General features: G+C 48.8%; 4 protein-coding genes across 4 annotated transcripts in view; 3 read left to right on the top strand and 1 right to left on the bottom strand.

The window, feature by feature from the left end:
* LOC306749000 (protein disulfide-isomerase A3-like) overlaps nucleotides 1-1,422 on the top strand; it is a 13,798-nt gene extending 12,376 nt beyond the window's left edge. The window contains exon 13 of the mRNA XM_079232241.1: nucleotides 922-1,422. Coding sequence (XP_079088367.1) covers nucleotides 922-1,011 — 90 coding nt within the window. The 3' untranslated portion in view covers nucleotides 1,012-1,422. The remainder of the gene's footprint in view (nucleotides 1-921) is intronic.
* Nucleotides 1,423-2,603: 1,181 nt separating this feature from the next.
* On the top strand, nucleotides 2,604-8,389 carry cct3 (chaperonin containing TCP1, subunit 3 (gamma)). The gene is made up of 14 exons (XM_079231710.1): nucleotides 2,604-2,682; nucleotides 3,854-3,915; nucleotides 4,413-4,463; nucleotides 4,566-4,628; nucleotides 5,469-5,565; nucleotides 5,652-5,769; nucleotides 5,867-6,053; nucleotides 6,346-6,495; nucleotides 6,584-6,716; nucleotides 6,848-6,929; nucleotides 7,039-7,219; nucleotides 7,608-7,853; nucleotides 7,934-8,065; nucleotides 8,188-8,389. The coding sequence occupies exons 1-14, from the start codon at nucleotides 2,655-2,657 to the stop codon at nucleotides 8,278-8,280; spliced, it is 1,623 nt and encodes a 540-aa protein (XP_079087836.1). The 5' UTR covers nucleotides 2,604-2,654; the 3' UTR covers nucleotides 8,281-8,389.
* Nucleotides 8,390-10,150: 1,761 nt separating this feature from the next.
* Nucleotides 10,151-12,657, top strand: glmp (glycosylated lysosomal membrane protein). The gene is made up of 7 exons (XM_079231625.1): nucleotides 10,151-10,284; nucleotides 10,761-10,925; nucleotides 11,037-11,135; nucleotides 11,245-11,409; nucleotides 11,525-11,743; nucleotides 11,977-12,245; nucleotides 12,321-12,657. Exons 1-7 carry the CDS (start codon nucleotides 10,153-10,155, stop codon nucleotides 12,484-12,486), a joined length of 1,215 nt encoding a protein of 404 aa, XP_079087751.1. The 5' UTR covers nucleotides 10,151-10,152; the 3' UTR covers nucleotides 12,487-12,657.
* Nucleotides 12,658-12,665: 8 nt separating this feature from the next.
* On the bottom strand, nucleotides 12,666-16,748 carry jtb (jumping translocation breakpoint). Its single transcript, XM_079231626.1, has 5 exons — nucleotides 16,518-16,748; nucleotides 16,394-16,434; nucleotides 16,232-16,314; nucleotides 16,054-16,133; nucleotides 12,666-13,089 (listed from the first exon to the last, which is right to left on the bottom strand). Exons 1-5 carry the CDS (start codon nucleotides 16,604-16,606, stop codon nucleotides 12,933-12,935), a joined length of 450 nt encoding a protein of 149 aa, XP_079087752.1. The 5' UTR covers nucleotides 16,607-16,748; the 3' UTR covers nucleotides 12,666-12,932.
* Nucleotides 16,749-18,452: the final 1,704 nt, after the last annotated feature.

Here is an 18,452-nt window from a genome sequence, read left to right as displayed (position 1 = left end):
GGATGACTAGTAGTTCATCAATGGTAGGATGACTAGTAGTTATTCAATGTACTAGGATGACTAGTAGTTCATCAATGTATTAGGATGACTAGTAGTTCATCAATGGTAGTAGGATTACTCGTAGTTCTTCAATTTACTAGGATGACTAGTAGTTCATCAATGGTAGTAGGATGATTAGTCGTTATTCAATGTACTAGGATGACTAGTAGTTGTTCAATGGTAGTAGGATAACTAGTAGTTCATCAATGGTAGTAGGATGACTAGTAGTTCATCAATGGTAGTAGGATGACTAGTAGTTCTTCAATGGTACTAGGATGACTAGTAGTTCATCAATGGTAGTAGGATGACTAGTAGTTGTTCAATGGTAGTAGGATGACTAGTAGTTGTTCAATGATGGTAGGATGACTCTTAGTTCATCAATGGTAGTAGGATGACTCGTAGTTCTTCAATGTATTAGGATGACTAGTAGTTCATCAATGTATTAGGATGACTAGTAGTTCATCAATGTACTAGGATGACTAGTAGTTCATCAATGTATTAGGATGACTAGTTGTTCATCAATGGTAGGATGACTAGTAGTTATTCAATGTACTAGGATGACTAGTAGTTCATCAATGGTAGTAGGAGGATTAGTCGTTATTTAATGTACTAGGATGACTAGTAGTTGTTCAATGGTAGTAGGATGACTAGTAGTTCATCAGTGGTAGTAGGATGACTAGTAGTTCATCAATGGTAGTAGGATGACTAGTAGTTCATCAATGGTAGTAGGATGACTAGTAGTTCTTCAGTGGTAGTAGGATGACCGGGTTAGGATGGTGGGTTAGTGGTACAGTCCAGCTCCTTGGTTTACACTCTCTCTCTCTCTCTCTCTCTCTCTCTCTCTCTCTCTCTCTCTCTCTCTCTCTCGTGACTCGTCCTCAGGGTGGGCGGGAGCTCAGAGACTTCCTGAAGTTCCTGAAGAGCGAGGCGAGCCACCGCCTGCTGATTGGCGGTTGGAAGACGGAGCTTTGAGGTTTCCGTCCAATCAGCCGGTCCGGACCTGAGACGTCCAATCAGAGTCCTCCGTCACTGTGATGTCGTGGTGACGTCACCGGTCTGCTGCTGAATGTTTTTTTATTTGGGGACAATTACGTGGTGGACCAATACATGGGAGGGTGTTGCAAGGCATTCTGGGTATCGTAGTGCAACAGATCGAGCATGATGAGTTCAGTCTTTATCGTTTTAAATCAGGTTGTTTGTGTTTGTTGACTTTTTACAACGTAAATAAAACCATCGTCTCTGATTCCATCTGTTTATTTACCTTAATATTCACTCTGATATGTTTATTGATTTCATCATGTTTATATATTTACTGAGTCATGTTTATATATTTATTGATTTCATCATGATTTATTGATTTCATCATGTTTATATATTTATTGAGTCATCATGTTTTATATATTTCTTGATTTCATCATGATTTATTGATTTCATCATGATTTATTGATTTCATCATGTTTATATATTTATTGATTCATCATGATTTATTAATTTCATCAGGTTTATATATTTATTGATTTCATCATTATTTATTGATTTCATCATGTTTATATATTTATTGAGTCATCGTGATTTATAGATTTCATCATGTTTATATATTTATTGATTTCTACATGTTTTGTATATTTATGGATTTCATCATGATTTATTAATTTCATCACGTTTATATATTTATTGATTTCTACATGTTTTGTATATTTATTGATTTCATTATGATTTATATATTTATTGATTTCATCATGATTTATTGATTTCATCATGTTTTGTATTTTTATTGTTTTCATCATTATTTATTGATTTCATCATGTTTATATATTTATTGATTTCATGTTTATATATTTATTGATTTAATTGTGTTTTGTTGTTAAAATCTAATGAGCTTTTTTACCAGAGTATTTAATAAATCTCTGATATCTCAGTGTCTGTTTAATATTTCCTATCATATTGAATGTCTCATGTGATGATGATGATGATGATTATAATGAATCTATTGAGATCACAATTGATCAATAAAAGGCCTGTTAACACTGAGATACATGAGTTTAATATAATTACAGTATTCCAGGTACATTATGTAGAAATGTATATTATATATCATAAATGTACTGTGATGTACAATATACTATCATAATACATGCATATTATATATCAGATATACTGTAATATACTATCGTAATACATACATATTATCTATCATAGTTTGTATGTATTATAATATATTTGATCATATACAATATACTATAATATGTACATGCTATAATATGTTTAGATGTTATAGTATGTATGTATTATAATATACAATACATACTATAATATATATTATAATATATGTATATATTACAATACATACATACTATGCTGTTATAATAATATATATATCAATATAAAGTCGATTATGAATGATGGAGTCTTATTGGTCGTCACCATAAAAGGCGGAGCTTAGTTTGAACTCTTTCAGCTCATTGACTCAATTGGTGGACGCGCCTGTCAGTCATCCTGATCCTCTCCGCTGATTGGCTGGGCTCGTGGTGTGTTCCCGCCCTTGGCGCTTGAGACGTCCCTGCTCTCGAACCTCCAGAACCTTCCAGGCCGACACTCCGCTGCTCTCCGTGAAGATGATGGGCCAGCAGGTTCTCGTGCTGAGTGAGTACCGACCCGTGCGAGGCAGCGGCACGCGGGCCGCTAACAGCGCGCGGCCGGCAGGGCGCCGTCACGCCGCGGGCTGTGGCCGGTCACCGGCACAGCCGCGAAACAAAGGCGAGCCCGGCTAGCATCATCGAGCTAACAGCTACACCCAGCGTGGTGTGCTACGCTAACCGCTACACCCAGCGTGGTGGTGTGCTAAGCTAACCGCTACACCCAGCGTGATGAGGTGCTATATTAAGCTACCGGCTACACCCGGTGTGGTGAGAAGCTATGCTAAGCTAACTCGTTATGTCTGTTAGCTCAGTGACTCCGTTTACACTCCGCTCTATTTCTCTGAAGTGAAGTCTCCTTTACGGCTCCGTGCGGCCGTGGTATTAGCACGAGGCCGGATACCTCCATCATGCCTCATCATGCCTCCGTGAGGGAGGTAACGGTTAACCTGGAAGGCAATACCGAGCTCCAGGTGAGCCCGTTATTACCCTCCAGGGTAACCCCGTTACCTCCATCACGCTGCTGCGTAGGTCTGATTCCGCTAAGCTAACGTTAGCATGCTGTCTGAGACAGTCGCGTGGTATATTGAGGTGACCACGCCCTCATGAGACTGCTGCTGAGGGACCGATCACGTGACCTATTGATCAGTTATTGAGGGACCGATCACGTGACCTTTTGATGAGAGGCAGAGCGCCAGCCTCTTCCTCAATTGGTCAGGATCTATGAACGTAGTGACAGGTTCTGTACGGTACCGGGGTTCTCAACAGTACCGGTACCAGGGTTCTCTGGGTGAACGGCCCTTTATTTAGTTTTTAGTTTATGAGTTTAAAATGGTGATTTCCAGACCTGGGAAAAGTCCTTGAAAATAATGAAACACAAAGTTTAGTAAAAGTCATGTAAATGTGTTATGTTCATGTGTTCATGACTCATTTACGCCGAGTTTGAAATAATGAATATGCTTTTCAAAGAAATACTCCAAATATAAGCAGGCATGCATACAGGCATCTATATAAATGTTTATTCTTTTAATCAAACTATTGTCTCATTCATTTGTGTCATTTAAGGTTTACTGTATGCTTTGTGTTCTCATTGTTGGTTTAAATACTACACGTCGGGTTCTGGGACCCGGTGGTCAGAGGGTCTGAGCCCAGAGTAACGCTGTACTTGTGTTCCTCAGATCAGAACATCAAGAGAGAGTCAGGACGTAAAGTCCAGGCCGGGAACATCAACGCTGCCAAGGTCAGTCCTGAAGCTCGAGGAGGAGGAGGAGGAGGAAGAGGAAGAGGAGGGGCTCTACTTGTAGTAGTTTACAGATCCCGTTTGGATTCATTCATATAAATATATTAATGTGTGTAGCTGCATCCTTTGTTCTTTTATGTCTGCCTGTGAAATATATGACTACTGGATTAGATGTGTTTTATAAACACGATTTATTATCAACCACACGAGAAATGTTTTTAGATTAAACATGAGACTAATAGTCAACAATCCAGCGTTAAGGATTTTCTACAACACGTGGTGTTTGCTGTCAGATCTAAGAGCCAATCAGCTCTCTGATGTGAGACAGCCAGGCCTTTCCCATCATGCACTGGGCCACGCAGTCGGGGGGGAGATACTGCGCCTGGCTCAAATCGTATGTCCGTCCGTGTGGTATGTGTGTACACATACATATACGTGTGTGTACATATACATGTATGTGTGTGTTACATGTAATAACTTGTGTGTTTGTGTTTCAGACCATCGCTGATGTGATCAGGACCTGCCTCGGCCCTCGGGCCATGATGAAGGTCAGCCCTCATACGTGTTGTTGATCAATAATCAATCCGTGATTATCAATAATCAATGTGTTGCTCCAGTCTAATGCATCTCTGCTGATTGTGTCTGTGTAGATGTTGCTCGACCCCATGGGGGGCATCGTGATGACCAACGATGGAAACGCCATCCTGAGAGAGGTGAGTTGGCACCGGTGAGTTAGCACCAGTTGGCACCGGTGAGTTAGCACCAGTTGGCACCGGTGAGTTAGCACCAGTTGGCACCGGTGAGTTAGCACCAGTTGGCACCGGTGAGTTAGCACCAGTTGGCACCGGTGAGTTAGCACTGTTAGCACCAGGGAGTTAGCACCAGTTGGCACCGGTGAGTTAGCACAGTTGGCACCAGGGAGTTAGCACAGTTGGCACCAGGGAGTTAGCACAGTTGGCACCAGGGAGTTAGCACAGTTGGCACCAGGGAGTTAGCACAGTTGGCACCAGGGAGTTAGCACTGTTAGCACCAGGGAGTTAGCACAGTTGGCACCAGGGAGTTAGCACAGTTGGCACCAGGGAGTTAGCACAGTTGGCACCAGGGAGTTAGCACAGTTGGCACCAGGGAGTTAGCACAGTTGGCACCAGGGAGTTAGCACAGTTGGCACCAGGGAGTTAGCACAGTTGGCACCAGGGAGTTAGCACAGTTAGCACCAGGGAGTTAGCACAGTTGGCACCAGGGAGTTAGCACTGTTAGCACAGTTAGCACCAGGGAGTTAGTACAGTTGGCACCAGTGAGTTAGCACTGTTGTGACCAGTGAGTTAGCACCAGTGAGTTAGCACAGTTAGCACCAGTGAGTTAGCAGTGTTGTGACCAGTGAGTTAGCACCAGTGAGTTAGCACCAGTGAGTTAGTACAGTTAGCACCAGTGAGTTAGCACCAGTGAGTTAGTACAGTTAGCACCAGTGGGTTAGTACAGTTAGCACCAGTGAGTTAGCAGTGTTGTGACCAGTGAGTTAGCACCAGTGAGTAGACATGTCTCCATGGCAACAGATCCAGGTTCAGCATCCTGCGGCCAAATCCATGATCGAGATCAGCCGCACCCAAGATGAAGAGGTGGGAGACGGGACCACGTCTGTCATCATCCTGGGTGGGTTGGTGGTACTGGTAGTACTAGTGGTACTAGTAGTTCTAGTGGTAGTAGTAGTACATGAATCTGACTGTGTGTGTGTGTAGCTGGGGAGATGCTGTCTGTAGCAGAGCAGTTCCTGGAGCAGCAGATGCATCCCACCGTGGTGATCAGCGCCTACAGGCAGGCTCTGGAGGACATGCTGGAGACGCTGAAGGAGCTCAGGTACGCTCCGACGCCGGTTCCTCTTGGTTCCTGGTGGCCGCCGGGTTCCTGGTTCCTCTGTTCCCCCTTGACCCCCTTGACCTCTGCTCCCCCTCAGCACCCCCGTGGACACGTCGGACCGCTCCATGATGCTGAAGATCCTGCACTCGGCCATCAACACCAAGGCGCTGAGCCGCTGGTCCCAGCTGGCCTGCGGCATCGCGCTGGACGCCGTGCGCACCGTGGAGCGCGAGGACAACGGCCGCAAGGAGATCGACATCAAGCAGTACGCCAAAGTGGAGAAGGTGGGCCGCGTGTTGCCTTCAGGGCCCCGCTGTGTCTCCGTGTTGCCTTCAGGGCCCCGCTGTGTCTCCGTGTTGCCTTCAGGGCCCCGCTGTGTCTCCGTGTTGCCTTCAGGGCCCCGCTGTGTCTCCGTGTTGCCTTCAGGGCCCCGCTGTGTCTCCGTGTTGCTTTCAGGGCCCCGCTGTGTCTCCGTGTTGCCTTCAGGGCCCCGCTGTGTCTCCGTGTTGCCTTCAGGGCCCCGCTGTGTCTCCGTGTTGCCTTCAGGGCCCCGCTGTAACTCTGTGTTGCCTTCAGGTGCCGGGCGGCATCATCGAGGACTCGTGTGTGCTGAAAGGCGTTATGGTGAACAAAGACGTGACTCATCCCAGAATGAGACGCTCCATCAAAGACCCTCGCATCATCCTGCTGGACTGCTCCCTGGAGTACAAGAAGGGCGAGAGCCAGGTACAAGTACACACAAATATACATGCAAGTACACGTGTGTGTGTGTGTGTGTGTATATCTATATGACACGTTGTTGTTGTCTCTGCAGACGGACATTGAGATCAGTAAGGAGGAAGACTTTGCCAGAATCCTGCAGATGGAGGAAGAATACATTCAACACATCTGTGAGGACGTCATCCGCCTGAAGCCAGACCTGGTGTTCACTGAGAAGGGAGTCTCAGGTACACACACACACACACACACACACACACACACACACACACACACACACACACACACACACACACACACACACACACACACACCTGGCCGTCAGACTGTTCAGGTTGTTGAGCCCCTGCTCTGTTCTCAGACCTGGCTCAGCATTACCTGATGAAGGCCAACATCACCGCCATCCGCCGTGTGAGGAAGACCGACAACAATCGCATCGGCAGGTAATGCTCACCTGCAGCCAATGGGCTGGCAGGAAGCAGCCAATGGGCTGGCAGGAAGCAGCCAATGGGCTGGCAGGAAGCAGCGAAATAACCTCTCTCCCTCTCTCAGGGCGTGCGGGGCTCGTATCGCCAGCCGGACCGACGAGCTGCGTGAGGAAGACGTCGGTACCAGGGCGGGTCTGTTTGAAGTGAAGAAGATCGGCGATGAGTATTTCACCTTCGTCACCGAGTGCAAAGACCCCAAGGCCTGCACCATCCTGCTGAGAGGGGCGAGCAAGGAGATCCTGGCCGTGAGACTCTCCTTCCATCCACCTCGCCTCCACTGCTTTCACCCGCTGCACGTCGCCTCCACTGCTTTCACCCGCTGCACGTCGCCTCCACTGCTTTCACCCGCTGCACGTCGCCTCCACTGCTTTCACCCGCTGCACGTCACCATGCTACACGTGACGCTTACACTACCTTCATGCTACACGTGACGCTTACACTACCTTCATGCTACACGTGACGCTTACACTACCTTCATGCTACACGTGACGCTTACACTACCTTCATGCTACACGTGACGCTTACACTACCTTCATGCTACACGTGACGCTTACACTACCTTCATGCTACACGTGACGCTTACACTACCTTCATGCTACACGTGACGCTTACACTACCTTCATTGCCTTACAGGAAGTGGAGCGTAACCTGCAGGATGCCATGCAGGTGTGCCGCAACGTGCTGCTGGAGCCCAGCCTGCTGCCAGGAGGCGGGGCCACAGAGATGGGCGTGTCCAAGCGGCTGATGGAGCGATCCCGTTCGCTGACGGGCATGGAGCAGTGGCCGTACCGCGCCGTGGCCCAGGCCCTGGAGGTGGTGCCGCGCACCCTGATCCAGAACTGCGGGGCGTCCACCATCCGGGTGCTGACCTCCCTGAGGGTGCGTGGTTACGTTTCCGTGGCGATGACCTCGTTGCTCGTGACCTTGGCCCGTGTTGACCTCTGACCCTCTGTCCTCAGGCTAAGCACACCCAGGAGGACAGCGTGAACTGGGGCGTGGACGGAGAGACCGGCTGCCTGGCCGACATGATGGCTCTGGGCATCTGGGAGCCGCTGGCCGTCAAGGCTCAGACCTACAAGACGGCTGTGGAGGTGAGAGCTGGTGGGGGTGAGAGCTGGTGGGGGTGAGAGCTGGTGGGGGTGAGAGCTGGTGGGGGTGAGAGCTGGTGGGGGTGGGGGTGATGGTGGTGATACTGACCTGTCTCTCTCTACAGACGGCCATCTTGCTGCTGCGCATCGATGACATCGTCTCTGGTCACAAGAAGAAAGACAAAGACGGTCAGACGGGAGGACAGGGAGCCGAGTAGATCTCATGATCCAGATCCTCATGATCCACATCAGAGCCACTCCACCAGTCTGTCTCTCTCTGTGTGTGTCTGTCTGTGTGTAGACCAGATGACTCAATAAAACTCAAAGTTAAACTTGTTTCTGGTTTAATTTCTGACACGTTAAAGTCTTTGTGTGAACGTCAGATGAGCCCACCAGATCCCCACCAGACCCCCACCAGACCTGCACCCCACCAGACCCCCACCAGACCTGCACCCCACCAGACCCCCACCAGACCTGCACCCCACCAGACCCCCACCAGACCTGCACCCCACCAGATCCCCCACCAGACCTGCACCCCACCAGATCCCCCACCAGACCTGCACCCCACTAGATCCCCCACCAGACCTGCACCCCACCAGATCCCCCACCAGACCTGCACCCCACCAGATCCCCACCAGACCTGCACCCCACCAGATCCCCACCAGACCTGCACCCCACCAGATCCTCACCAGACCTGCACCCAACCAGAGCCTCACTAGACCTGCACCCCACTAGATCCCCCACCAGACCTGCACCCCACTAGATCCCCCACCAGACCTGCACCCCACTAGATCCCCCACCAGACCTGCACCCCACTAGATCCCCCACCAGACCTGCACCCCACCAGATCCTCACCAGACCTGCACCCCACTAGATCCCCCACCAGACCTGCACCCCACCAGATCCCCACCAGACCTGCACCCCACCAGACCCCCACCAGACCTGCTCCCCACCAGACCTGCACCCCACCAGATCCTCACCAGACCTGCACCCAACCAGAGCCTCACTAGACCTGCACCCCACTAGATCCCCCACCAGACCTGCACCCCACCAGATCCCCCACCAGACCTGCACCCCACCAGACCCCCACCAGACCTGCTCCCCACCAGACCTGCACCCCACCAGATCCTCACCAGACCTGCACCCAACCAGAGCCTCACTAGACCTGCACCCCACTAGATCCCCCACCAGACCTGCACCCCACCAGATCCCCACCAGACCTGCACCCCACCAGACCCCCACCAGACCTGCTCCCCACCAGACCTGCACCCCACCAGATCCTCACCAGACCTGCACCCAACCAGAGCCTCACTAGACCTGCACCCCACTAGATCCCCCACCAGACCTGCACCCCACCAGATCCCCCACCAGACCTGCACCCCACCAGACCTGCACCCCACCAGATCCTCACCAGACCTGCACCCCACCAGATCCCCCACCAGACCTGCACCCCACCAGATCCCCACCAGACCTGCACCCCACTAGATCCCCCACCAGACCTGCACCCCACCAGATCCCCCACCAGACCTGCACCCCACCAGATCCCCACCAGACCTGCACCCCACTAGATCCCCCACCAGACCTGCACCCCACCAGAGCCTCACTAGACCTGAACGTTAGCTAGTCTGTTTGTCATCAGTTAAACTCGGTTTAGACAACGGTTGAAACTGTTTTAAATGTTTCTGGAGGACATAAAGTTATAAAGGCTTTATACCGTTTATCTTTTACATCCACATGTAAAACACAACGAGGACCAACATGGAAGTCGGTAACTAATCAATAACCTTAAAGGTTTAATCTCCTCAGCTCTGATTGGTTTATTGATTTCATTATAATGTTCCATTGTTCTTTTGTCTTCAACGCTTTTATGACGTCACGCTGATTGTAAACGAATCTTTGAGCTAATAAAGTTGTTTACGGGTCAGCTGACCGCTCAAGGAGGACCCCCCCCCCCCGCCTCTGATTGGCTGATACTTGGTTCCTCCGTTGGTATTGGTCAGAGGGACAATACGGTAAGCCAATCAGAGGCCGAGTGGGCGGGTCATACGGGATTTGGTCATGTGACCGGCCTCCGCTCGGCCACAACAAAGATGGCGGCAGCGAAGAACCGGAGCTGCGGACCTTTTCCTTCTTCTCCTTCTCTTTCTTCTTCTCTCGTTCTTCTGTTCTCTGTTTTCAGTTTGTGTCAAAGTTCGTTCAGCGCAGAAACTTCTGGAAGAAACGTGAGTAAATATTATGAGCGTCAATGTCTGTAAACTCTGTTAAAGAAACCGGAAGCTAGTTCCTTCTGTTGTGAACATTTATTTACTTCTATATTTAACTAAATTACATTAACTAATCGCACTTTGTGTCGATCATTTTTTTCTTCAATTTAATTATTTTTAAAACTTGAACTTTTGTTTATTTAACTTTAAATCAGAACAAATCAAAGTACATTTACTCAAGTACTTTACTTTGTGGTACTTTACCCACTTGTACTTTTACTTCGTTTGACAGACTTCAGGTACTTTTGAGGTAAACTCAAAGTAATATACTGCATTTAATATTGTAGTACACAGTACAGGAGTATTACCAACATTATGTAAGTACTCTTAATGTAGAGTTACAGTTATAACTTTATATACTTTTTATTTTAATATGAACAGGATATTAATATAAAACTGATAACATGCTTTGATTTCATATATTTACTTTCTAGTTGTCGGTAGAACTGAACCCCGGCTCCCCGTCGGCGCCTCCCGGTGGCGACCTGCTGCACGTGAGATCCGTCGGAGACAACGACACGCTGCACTTCCTGTTCTGCAGCCAGGGGGCGCCCACGCTGCTGCTGGTCCACACCAACTCTTCATCCTCCTCTGTCACGGTCTGCTCCTCTTCCTCACCACCTCTTCATCCTCCTCTGTCACGGTCTGCTCCTCTTCCTCACCAGCTCTTCATCCTCTTCCTCTCTGATGTTCTGGTGTTTCTCTCTCAGGTGAACTGGACTCAGTTTGAAGCTCGTAACGCCAGCGGCAGCCTGAAGGTGGAGCCAGAGAGCAGCATCCTGTACAGCTCTGCCATCGTGTTCAGCAGGGTCAGTCCACCTTAAATCTACCACCACCAGTCAGTCCACCTTAAATCTATGTGGTTCTGTGTGATTCTCTGACGGAGGAGAACGACACGTTGGTCTGCATGTCTTTCAGCTGCTGGAGTACGATGACGTGAACGACACGGCCGAGCCGACCTCTGACCTCTTCCCTCCGTACGAGCTGCAGGACTTCAGCTGGTCTCGCCTCAACCTGTCGGGTCCGAGCTCGCTGCTGTGCGGCGCCGCCGCCGGGTTCTCCAACGGAACGCTCTGCCTGCAGGTCAGACGTCAACACACATCAAGTTTTAATGATCAAACTACAATAAACCACATCTGACGTGGTTTATTGTAGTTTGAGTTTAATCATTAGAACTGAATGTGTTTTTATTCTCCAGCTCTCTGTGTTTGCGTCAGAGGGGCGGGATCAGTCCTGGCCCCGCCTCCTCCACACGGCTAACTCCTCCCAGTTGAGGGTGTGGCTTGATGGCGTGCCGCCGCGGGCAACTCGTTCCCGCTTCTTATTGGAGCTGCAGGCGGTGGGCGGGGCTAACCCTCTGAGCCGGGTGGAGGTCCTCCGATCGATTGACGACGAGTTCACGCCCTCAATATTCAAGGTGATCAATAGTCCATGTTCGAGGTGATCAATAGTCCATGTTCGAGGTGATCAATAGATCAATGTTCAAGGTGATCAATAGATCAATAGTCAATGTTCAAGGTGATCAATAGATCAATAGTTAATGTTCAAGGTGATCAATAAATCAATAGTTAATGTTCAAGGTGATCAATCGTCAATGTTAGGTGATCAATAGGCCCAGTGGACCTGTGTAACCGTGACCTTTGACCCCAGGTGTCCCAGTGGGTGTCGTCCCTGAACGGTTCCTCTGGGGTTCTAGGGTTCCTCCAGTGGAAGCCGGTGGCGTACCGGCGGGCCGACCCGGCTCTGGAGTTCGCCACGCCGTGCCGGCACTCCGACCCCCGGCCTCAGAGCGGCGCGAGGACGGCGGCGTCGTCCGCTCTGATCCGAGGGTTCTACGCAGAACCGCAGGCGTTCGGACTCAACGCGAGCTTCGGCCTGGCGGGAGAACCGTTCTACAACAGCACCAAGTTCCTCAGCTGGTCCGTTGACGCTGCACTGGTTCCATCTCACTGGTTCTGACGGGTCACTGGTTCTGACAGTTCTCTTCCCCTCAGGACGGTTCTGCTGGGCGTCGGTTCTCCTCCCCTCGACGCGTTCTCCCCGCTGGTTCTCTCCCTGATGGCGGTCGGTTTGGGAACTCCCATGATCCTCCTGCTGATGGGCGGAGCCTGCGTCTGCCTCCGGAAGAGGGCGGCGGCTTCGTACGAGCCAATCAACTGACGGATGACATCGGAGTAAAGCCGACCAATCACGACACAGGACGCGTCATCGGACTTTTATAACTCATAAAGAGAAGAATCTGTTTTAAGTCCTGCTGAACATTATGAGCTTCATGATGTTTACAAAGAAAATGTGTTTTTAATTCACTGATCAATAAAGTTTAAGCTGCTGATTCAGTTCAGTTTGTTTATTTAGTTTAAAACATTACAGTCAAACCTGAACATGAATAGAAGAAACTCTGCTGGTGGTGCGTTCAAAGACCCACGACGTCTGAGCGAGTCATGGACCGGTTCCTCTGGAGGGAACCTTGACTGGAATCAGATTTCTTTCTGGTTCTCAGCTGGTGGTATCGTCTCCATGGCGACGACAAACTGTCTGTGCAGGTTTTGCTTTAGTCCTGATCCCAGAGTCTAGTCTAGATCCAGAGTCTGGTCCCGGTCCCGGTACTAGATGGACTCGATCTGGCGCCGGACCTTCTCGGAGGCGAGGCGGTCCAGCCAGCGCTGCCGGACGACCACCAGGACGGCGAAGACCACCGTCAGGGCCAACATGGCCGCCTCGAACTTCCAGAAGAGATGCTCCTCCATCACGGCAGAGCGACAGCTGGGGGCGGGGCATGTGGGGGAAGGAGAGGGGCATGTGGGGGAAGGGGAGGGGCATGTGGGGGAAGGAGAGGGGCATGTGGGGGAAGGGGAGGGGCATGTGGGGGAAGGAGAGGGGCATGTGGGGGAAGGAGAGGGGCATGTGGGGGAAGGGGAGGGGCATGTGGGGGAAGGGGAGGGGCATGTGGGGGAAGGGGAGGGGCATGTGGGGGAAGGGGAGGGGCATGTGGGGGAAGGGGGAAATTGTTAATAAAGTTCTGCTTTTTAATCTGATTGTATTGATATGAATTCTCGTAGAGTCAGTAACCAGACAGTAGAGTACAATAGTGACAGTAGAGACTGTAGAGACAGTAAACAGACAGTAGAGTCAGTAAACAGACAGTAGAGTCAGTAGAGACTGTAAACAGACAGTAGAGTCAGTAAACAGACAGTAGAGTCAGTAGTCGGTAAACAGACAGTAGAGTCAGTAGAGACAGTAAACAGACAGTAGAGTCAGTAAACAGACAGTAGAGACAGTAGAGTCAGTAAACAGACAGTAGAGTCAGTAAACAGACAGTAGAGACAGTAGAGTCAGTAAACAGACAGTATAGTCAGTAGAGACAGTAAACAGACAGTAGAGTCAGTAAACAGACAGTAGAGACAGTAGAGTCAGTAGAGACAGTAAACAGACAGTAGAGACAGTAGAGTCAGTAAACAGACAGTAGAGACAGTAGAGTCAGTAAACAGACAGTATAGTCAGTAGAGACAGTAAACAGACAGTAGAGTCAGTAAACAGACAGTAGAGACAGTAGAGTCAGTAGAGACAGTAAACAGACAGTAGAGTCAGTAGAGTCAGTAAACAGACAGTAGAGACAGTAAACAGACAGTAGAGACAGTAGTCAGTAGAGACAGTAAACAGACAGTAGAGACAGTAAACAGACAGTAGAGACAGTAGAGTCAGTAGAGACAGTAAACAGACAGTAGAGTCAGTAAACAGACAGTAGAGACAGTAAACAGACAGTAGAGTCAGTAAACAGACAGTAGAGTCAGTAGAGTCAGTAAACAGACAGTAGAGACAGTAAACAGACAGTAGAGACAGTAGTCAGTAGAGACAGTAAACAGTCAGTAGAGACAGTAAACAGACAGTAGAGACAGTAAACAGACAGTAGAGACAGTAGTCAGTAGAGACAGTAAACAGACAGTAGAGACAGTAAACAGACAGTAGAGTCAGTAGAGTCAGTAGAGTCAGTAAACAGACAGTAGAGACAGTAAACAGACAGTAGAGACAGTAGTCAGTAGAGACAGTATAGAGACAGTAGAGACAGTAGAGTCAGTAAACAGACAGTAGAGACAGTAAACAGACAGTAGAGACAGTAGAGTCAGTAGAGACAGTAGAGTCAGTAGAGACAGTAAACAGACAGTAGAGTCAGTAGAGACAGTAAACAGACAGTAGAGACAGTAGAGTCAGTAGAGTCAGTAAACAGACAGTAGAGTCAGTAGAGACAGTAAACAGACAGTAGAGACAGTAGAGTCAGTAGAGACAGTAAACAGACAGTAGAGACAGTAGAGTCAGTAGAGACAGTAAACAGACAGTAGAGTCAGTAGAGACAGTAAACAGACAGTAGAGACAGTAGAGTCAGTAGAGACAGTAAACAGACAGTAGAGACAGTAGAGTCAGTAAACAGACAGTAGAGACAGTAAACAGACAGTAGAGACAGTAGAGTCAGTAGAGACAGTAAACAGACAGTAGAGTCAGTAAACAGACAGTACAGACAGTAAACAGACAGTAAACAGACAGTAAACAGACAGTAGAGTCAGTAGAGACAGTAAACAGACAGTAGAGTCAGTAGAGACAGTAAACAGACAGTAGAGTCAGTAAACAGACAGTAGAGACAGTAAACAGACAGTAGAGACAGTAAACAGACAGTAGAGTCAGTAGAGACAGTAAACAGACAGTAGAGTCAGTAGAGACAGTAAACAGACAGTAGAGACAGTAGAGTCAGTAAACAGACAGTAGAGACAGTAAACAGACAGTAGAGACAGTAGAGTCAGTAGAGACAGTAAACAGACAGTAGAGTCAGTAAACAGACAGTAGAGACAGTAAACAGACAGTAAACAGACAGTAAACAGACAGTAGAGTCAGTAGAGACAGTAAACAGACAGTAGAGTCAGTAGAGACAGTAAACAGACAGTAGAGTCAGTAGAGTCAGTAGAGACAGTAAACAGACAGTAGAGTCAGTAAACAGACAGTAGAGTCAGTAAACAGACAGTAAACAGACAGTAGAGTCAGTAAACAGACAGTAGACAGTAAACAGACAGTAGAGACAGTAAACAGACAGTAAACAGACAGTAGAGTCAGTAAACAGACAGTAAACAGACAGTAGAGTCAGTAAACAGACAGTACAGTCAGTAGAGACAGTAAACAGTCAGTAGAGACAGTAAACAGACAGTAGAGTCAGTAAACAGACAGTAGAGTCAGTAGAGTCAGTAGAGTCAGTAGAGACAGTAAACAGACAGTAGAGTCAGTAGAGACAGTAAACAGACAGTAGAGTCAGTAGAGACAGTAAACAGTCAGTAGAGTCAGTAGAGTCAGTAGAGACAGTAAACAGTCAGTAGAGTCAGTAGAGACAGTAAACAGACAGTAGAGACAGTAGAGTCAGTAGAGACAGTAAACAGACAGTAGAGTCAGTAAACAGACAGTAGAGTCAGTAGAGACAGTAAACAGTCAGTAGAGTCAGTAGAGTCAGTAGAGACAGTAAACAGTCAGTAGAGTCAGTAGAGACAGTAAACAGTCAGTAGAGTCAGTAGAGTCAGTAGAGACAGTAAACAGACAGTAGAGTCAGTAAACAGACAGTAGAGTCAGTAGAGTCAGTAGAGTCAGTAGAGACAGTAAACAGACAGTAGAGTCAGTAAACAGACAGTAGAGTCAGTAGAGTCAGTAGAGTCAGTAGAGACAGTAAACAGACAGTAGAGTCAGTAAACAGACCTCTTGTACTCGTCTCGGTTGGTCCTGGTGCAGTTGACTCTCTCCACGTATCCTGTTGGTCCGCAGGACGACCACGACGCCTGAACAACAACAACAACAACAACAACAACAACAACAACAACGCGTCAGCCTCCTACCACCAACAGCAGCTGTGAGGCGTTCAGGGACCAACACTTACGGTCTGGAAGGCGTTACACTGCGAACACTCTGTCGTCACCACAAACTCCTCCAGCAGCCAGCAGGGGGCGACCACCTGTTTCCCTGTGAAGGGAACAAGAAGAGGTCAGAGGTCAGAGGCCTTCCTGCTGCAGTCTGAGGATCGCTTCTGATTGGCTCGTACCTGGAGTTCTCTCTTCACTCAGCAGAGCCGCTCCAAACACCCTGAAACACAACCACATGTTAGTGACCTCTGACCTGCAGCCTGACCTCTGACCTGCAGCCTGACCTCTGACCTGCAGCCTGACCTGAGAGAGACGAGGCCCCAGAACAGCGCGTGGAAGACGAGGACTCGAGGCCGACAACACGCCACGGGGATCCGACAGTCGCTCTCCATCAGCCTGCTCCTCCACCAGGACGCCACCGCAGCCACGCTGATGCAGGCACTGACCACTGACCAGGTACTGACCAGGCACTGACCAGGTACTGACCACTGACCAGGTACTGACCAGGCACTGACTACTGACCAGGCACTGACCAGGCACTGACCACTGACCAGGTACTGACCACTGACCAGGCACTGACCAGGCACTGACCACTGACCAGGCACTGACCACTGACCAGGTACTGACCAGGCACTGACCACTGACCAGGTACTGACCACTGACCAGGCACTGACCACTGACCAGGCACTGACCACTGACCAGGTACTGACCAGGCACTGACCACTGACCAGGTACTGACCAGGCACTGACCACTGACCAGGTACTGACCACTGACCAGGCACTGACCACTGACCAGGCACTGACCACTGACCAATGACCAGGCACTGACCACTGACCAATGACCAGGCACTGACCAGGCACTGACCACTGACCAGGTACTGACCACTGACCAGGCACTGACCACTGACCAGGTACTGACCAGGCACTGACTACTGACCTGGCACTGACCAGGCACTGACCACTGACCAGGTACTGACCACTGACCAGGCACTGACCAGGCACTGACCACTGACCAGGCACTGACCACTGACCAATGACCAGGCACTGACCACTGACCAGGCACTGACCACTGACCAATGACCAGGCACTGACCAGGCACTGACCACTGACCAGGCACTGACCACTGATCAGGCACTGACCACTGACCAGGCACTGACCACTGACCAGGCACTGACCACTGACCAGGCACTGACCAACTGTTGTGTTGGTTCTTCTACGTGCTGATACGACTGAAAGTGTTTTAGAGCTGAAACCTGAAAGATAAAACAGATCAATGAGTCTGATTTGTTTACAGGATCATCCTGTTGATCAATAACAACAGTAGTTATTGAGCTAGAGTCTAAGTATAGTCTAAGTCTAGTCTATGAGCTAGAGTCTAAGAATAGTCTAAGTCTAGTCTGGTCTATGAGCTAGAGTCTAAGTATAGTCTAAGTCTAGTCTGGTCTATGAGCTAGAGTCTAAGTATAGTCTAAGTCTAGTCTGGTCTATGAGCTAGAGTGATAGTCTAGTCTGGTCTATGAGCTAGAGTCTAGTCTAAGTCTAGTCTGGTCTATGAGCTAGAGTCATAGTCTAGTCTCTGGTCTATGAGCTAGAGTCTAAGTATAGTCTAAGTCTAGTCTGGTCTATGAGCTAGAGTCTAGTCTAAGTCTAGTCTGGTCTATGAGCTAGAGTCTAAGTCTAGTCTGGTCTATGAGCTAGAGTCTTAGTCTAGTCTCTGGTCTATGAGCTAGAGTCTTAGTCTAGTCTGGTCTATGAGCTAGAGTCTTAGTCTAGTCTGGTCTATGAGCTAGAGTCTTAGTCTAGTCTATGAGCTAGAGTCTAAGTATAGTCTAAGTCTAGTCTGGTCTATGACCTAGAGTCTAGTCTAAGTCTAGTCTGGTCTATGAGCTAGAGTCTAAGTCTAGTCTGGTCTATGAGCTAGAGTCTTAGTCTAGTCTCTGGTCTATGAGCTAGAGTCTAAGTCTAGTCTGGTCTATGAGCTAGAGTCTTAGTCTAGTCTCTGGTCTATGAGCTAGAGTCTTAGTCTAGTCTCTGGTCTATGAGCTAGAGTCTTAGTCTAGTCTCTGGTCTAGGAGCTAGAGTCTTAGTCTAGTCTCTGGTCTAGGAGCTAGAGTCTTAGTCTAGTCTCTGGTCTATGAGCTAGAGTCTAAGTCTAGTCTCTGGTCTATGAGCTAGAGTCTAAGTCTAGTCTCTGGTCTATGAGCTAGAGTCTAAGTCTAGTCTCTGGTCTATGAGCTA

Source organism: Taurulus bubalis, assembly GCF_910589615.1.
Source record: "Taurulus bubalis genome assembly, chromosome: 16".
Lineage (NCBI taxonomy): Eukaryota > Metazoa > Chordata > Actinopteri > Perciformes > Cottidae > Taurulus > Taurulus bubalis.
This window is presented reverse-complemented; position numbering and strand designations above follow the sequence as displayed.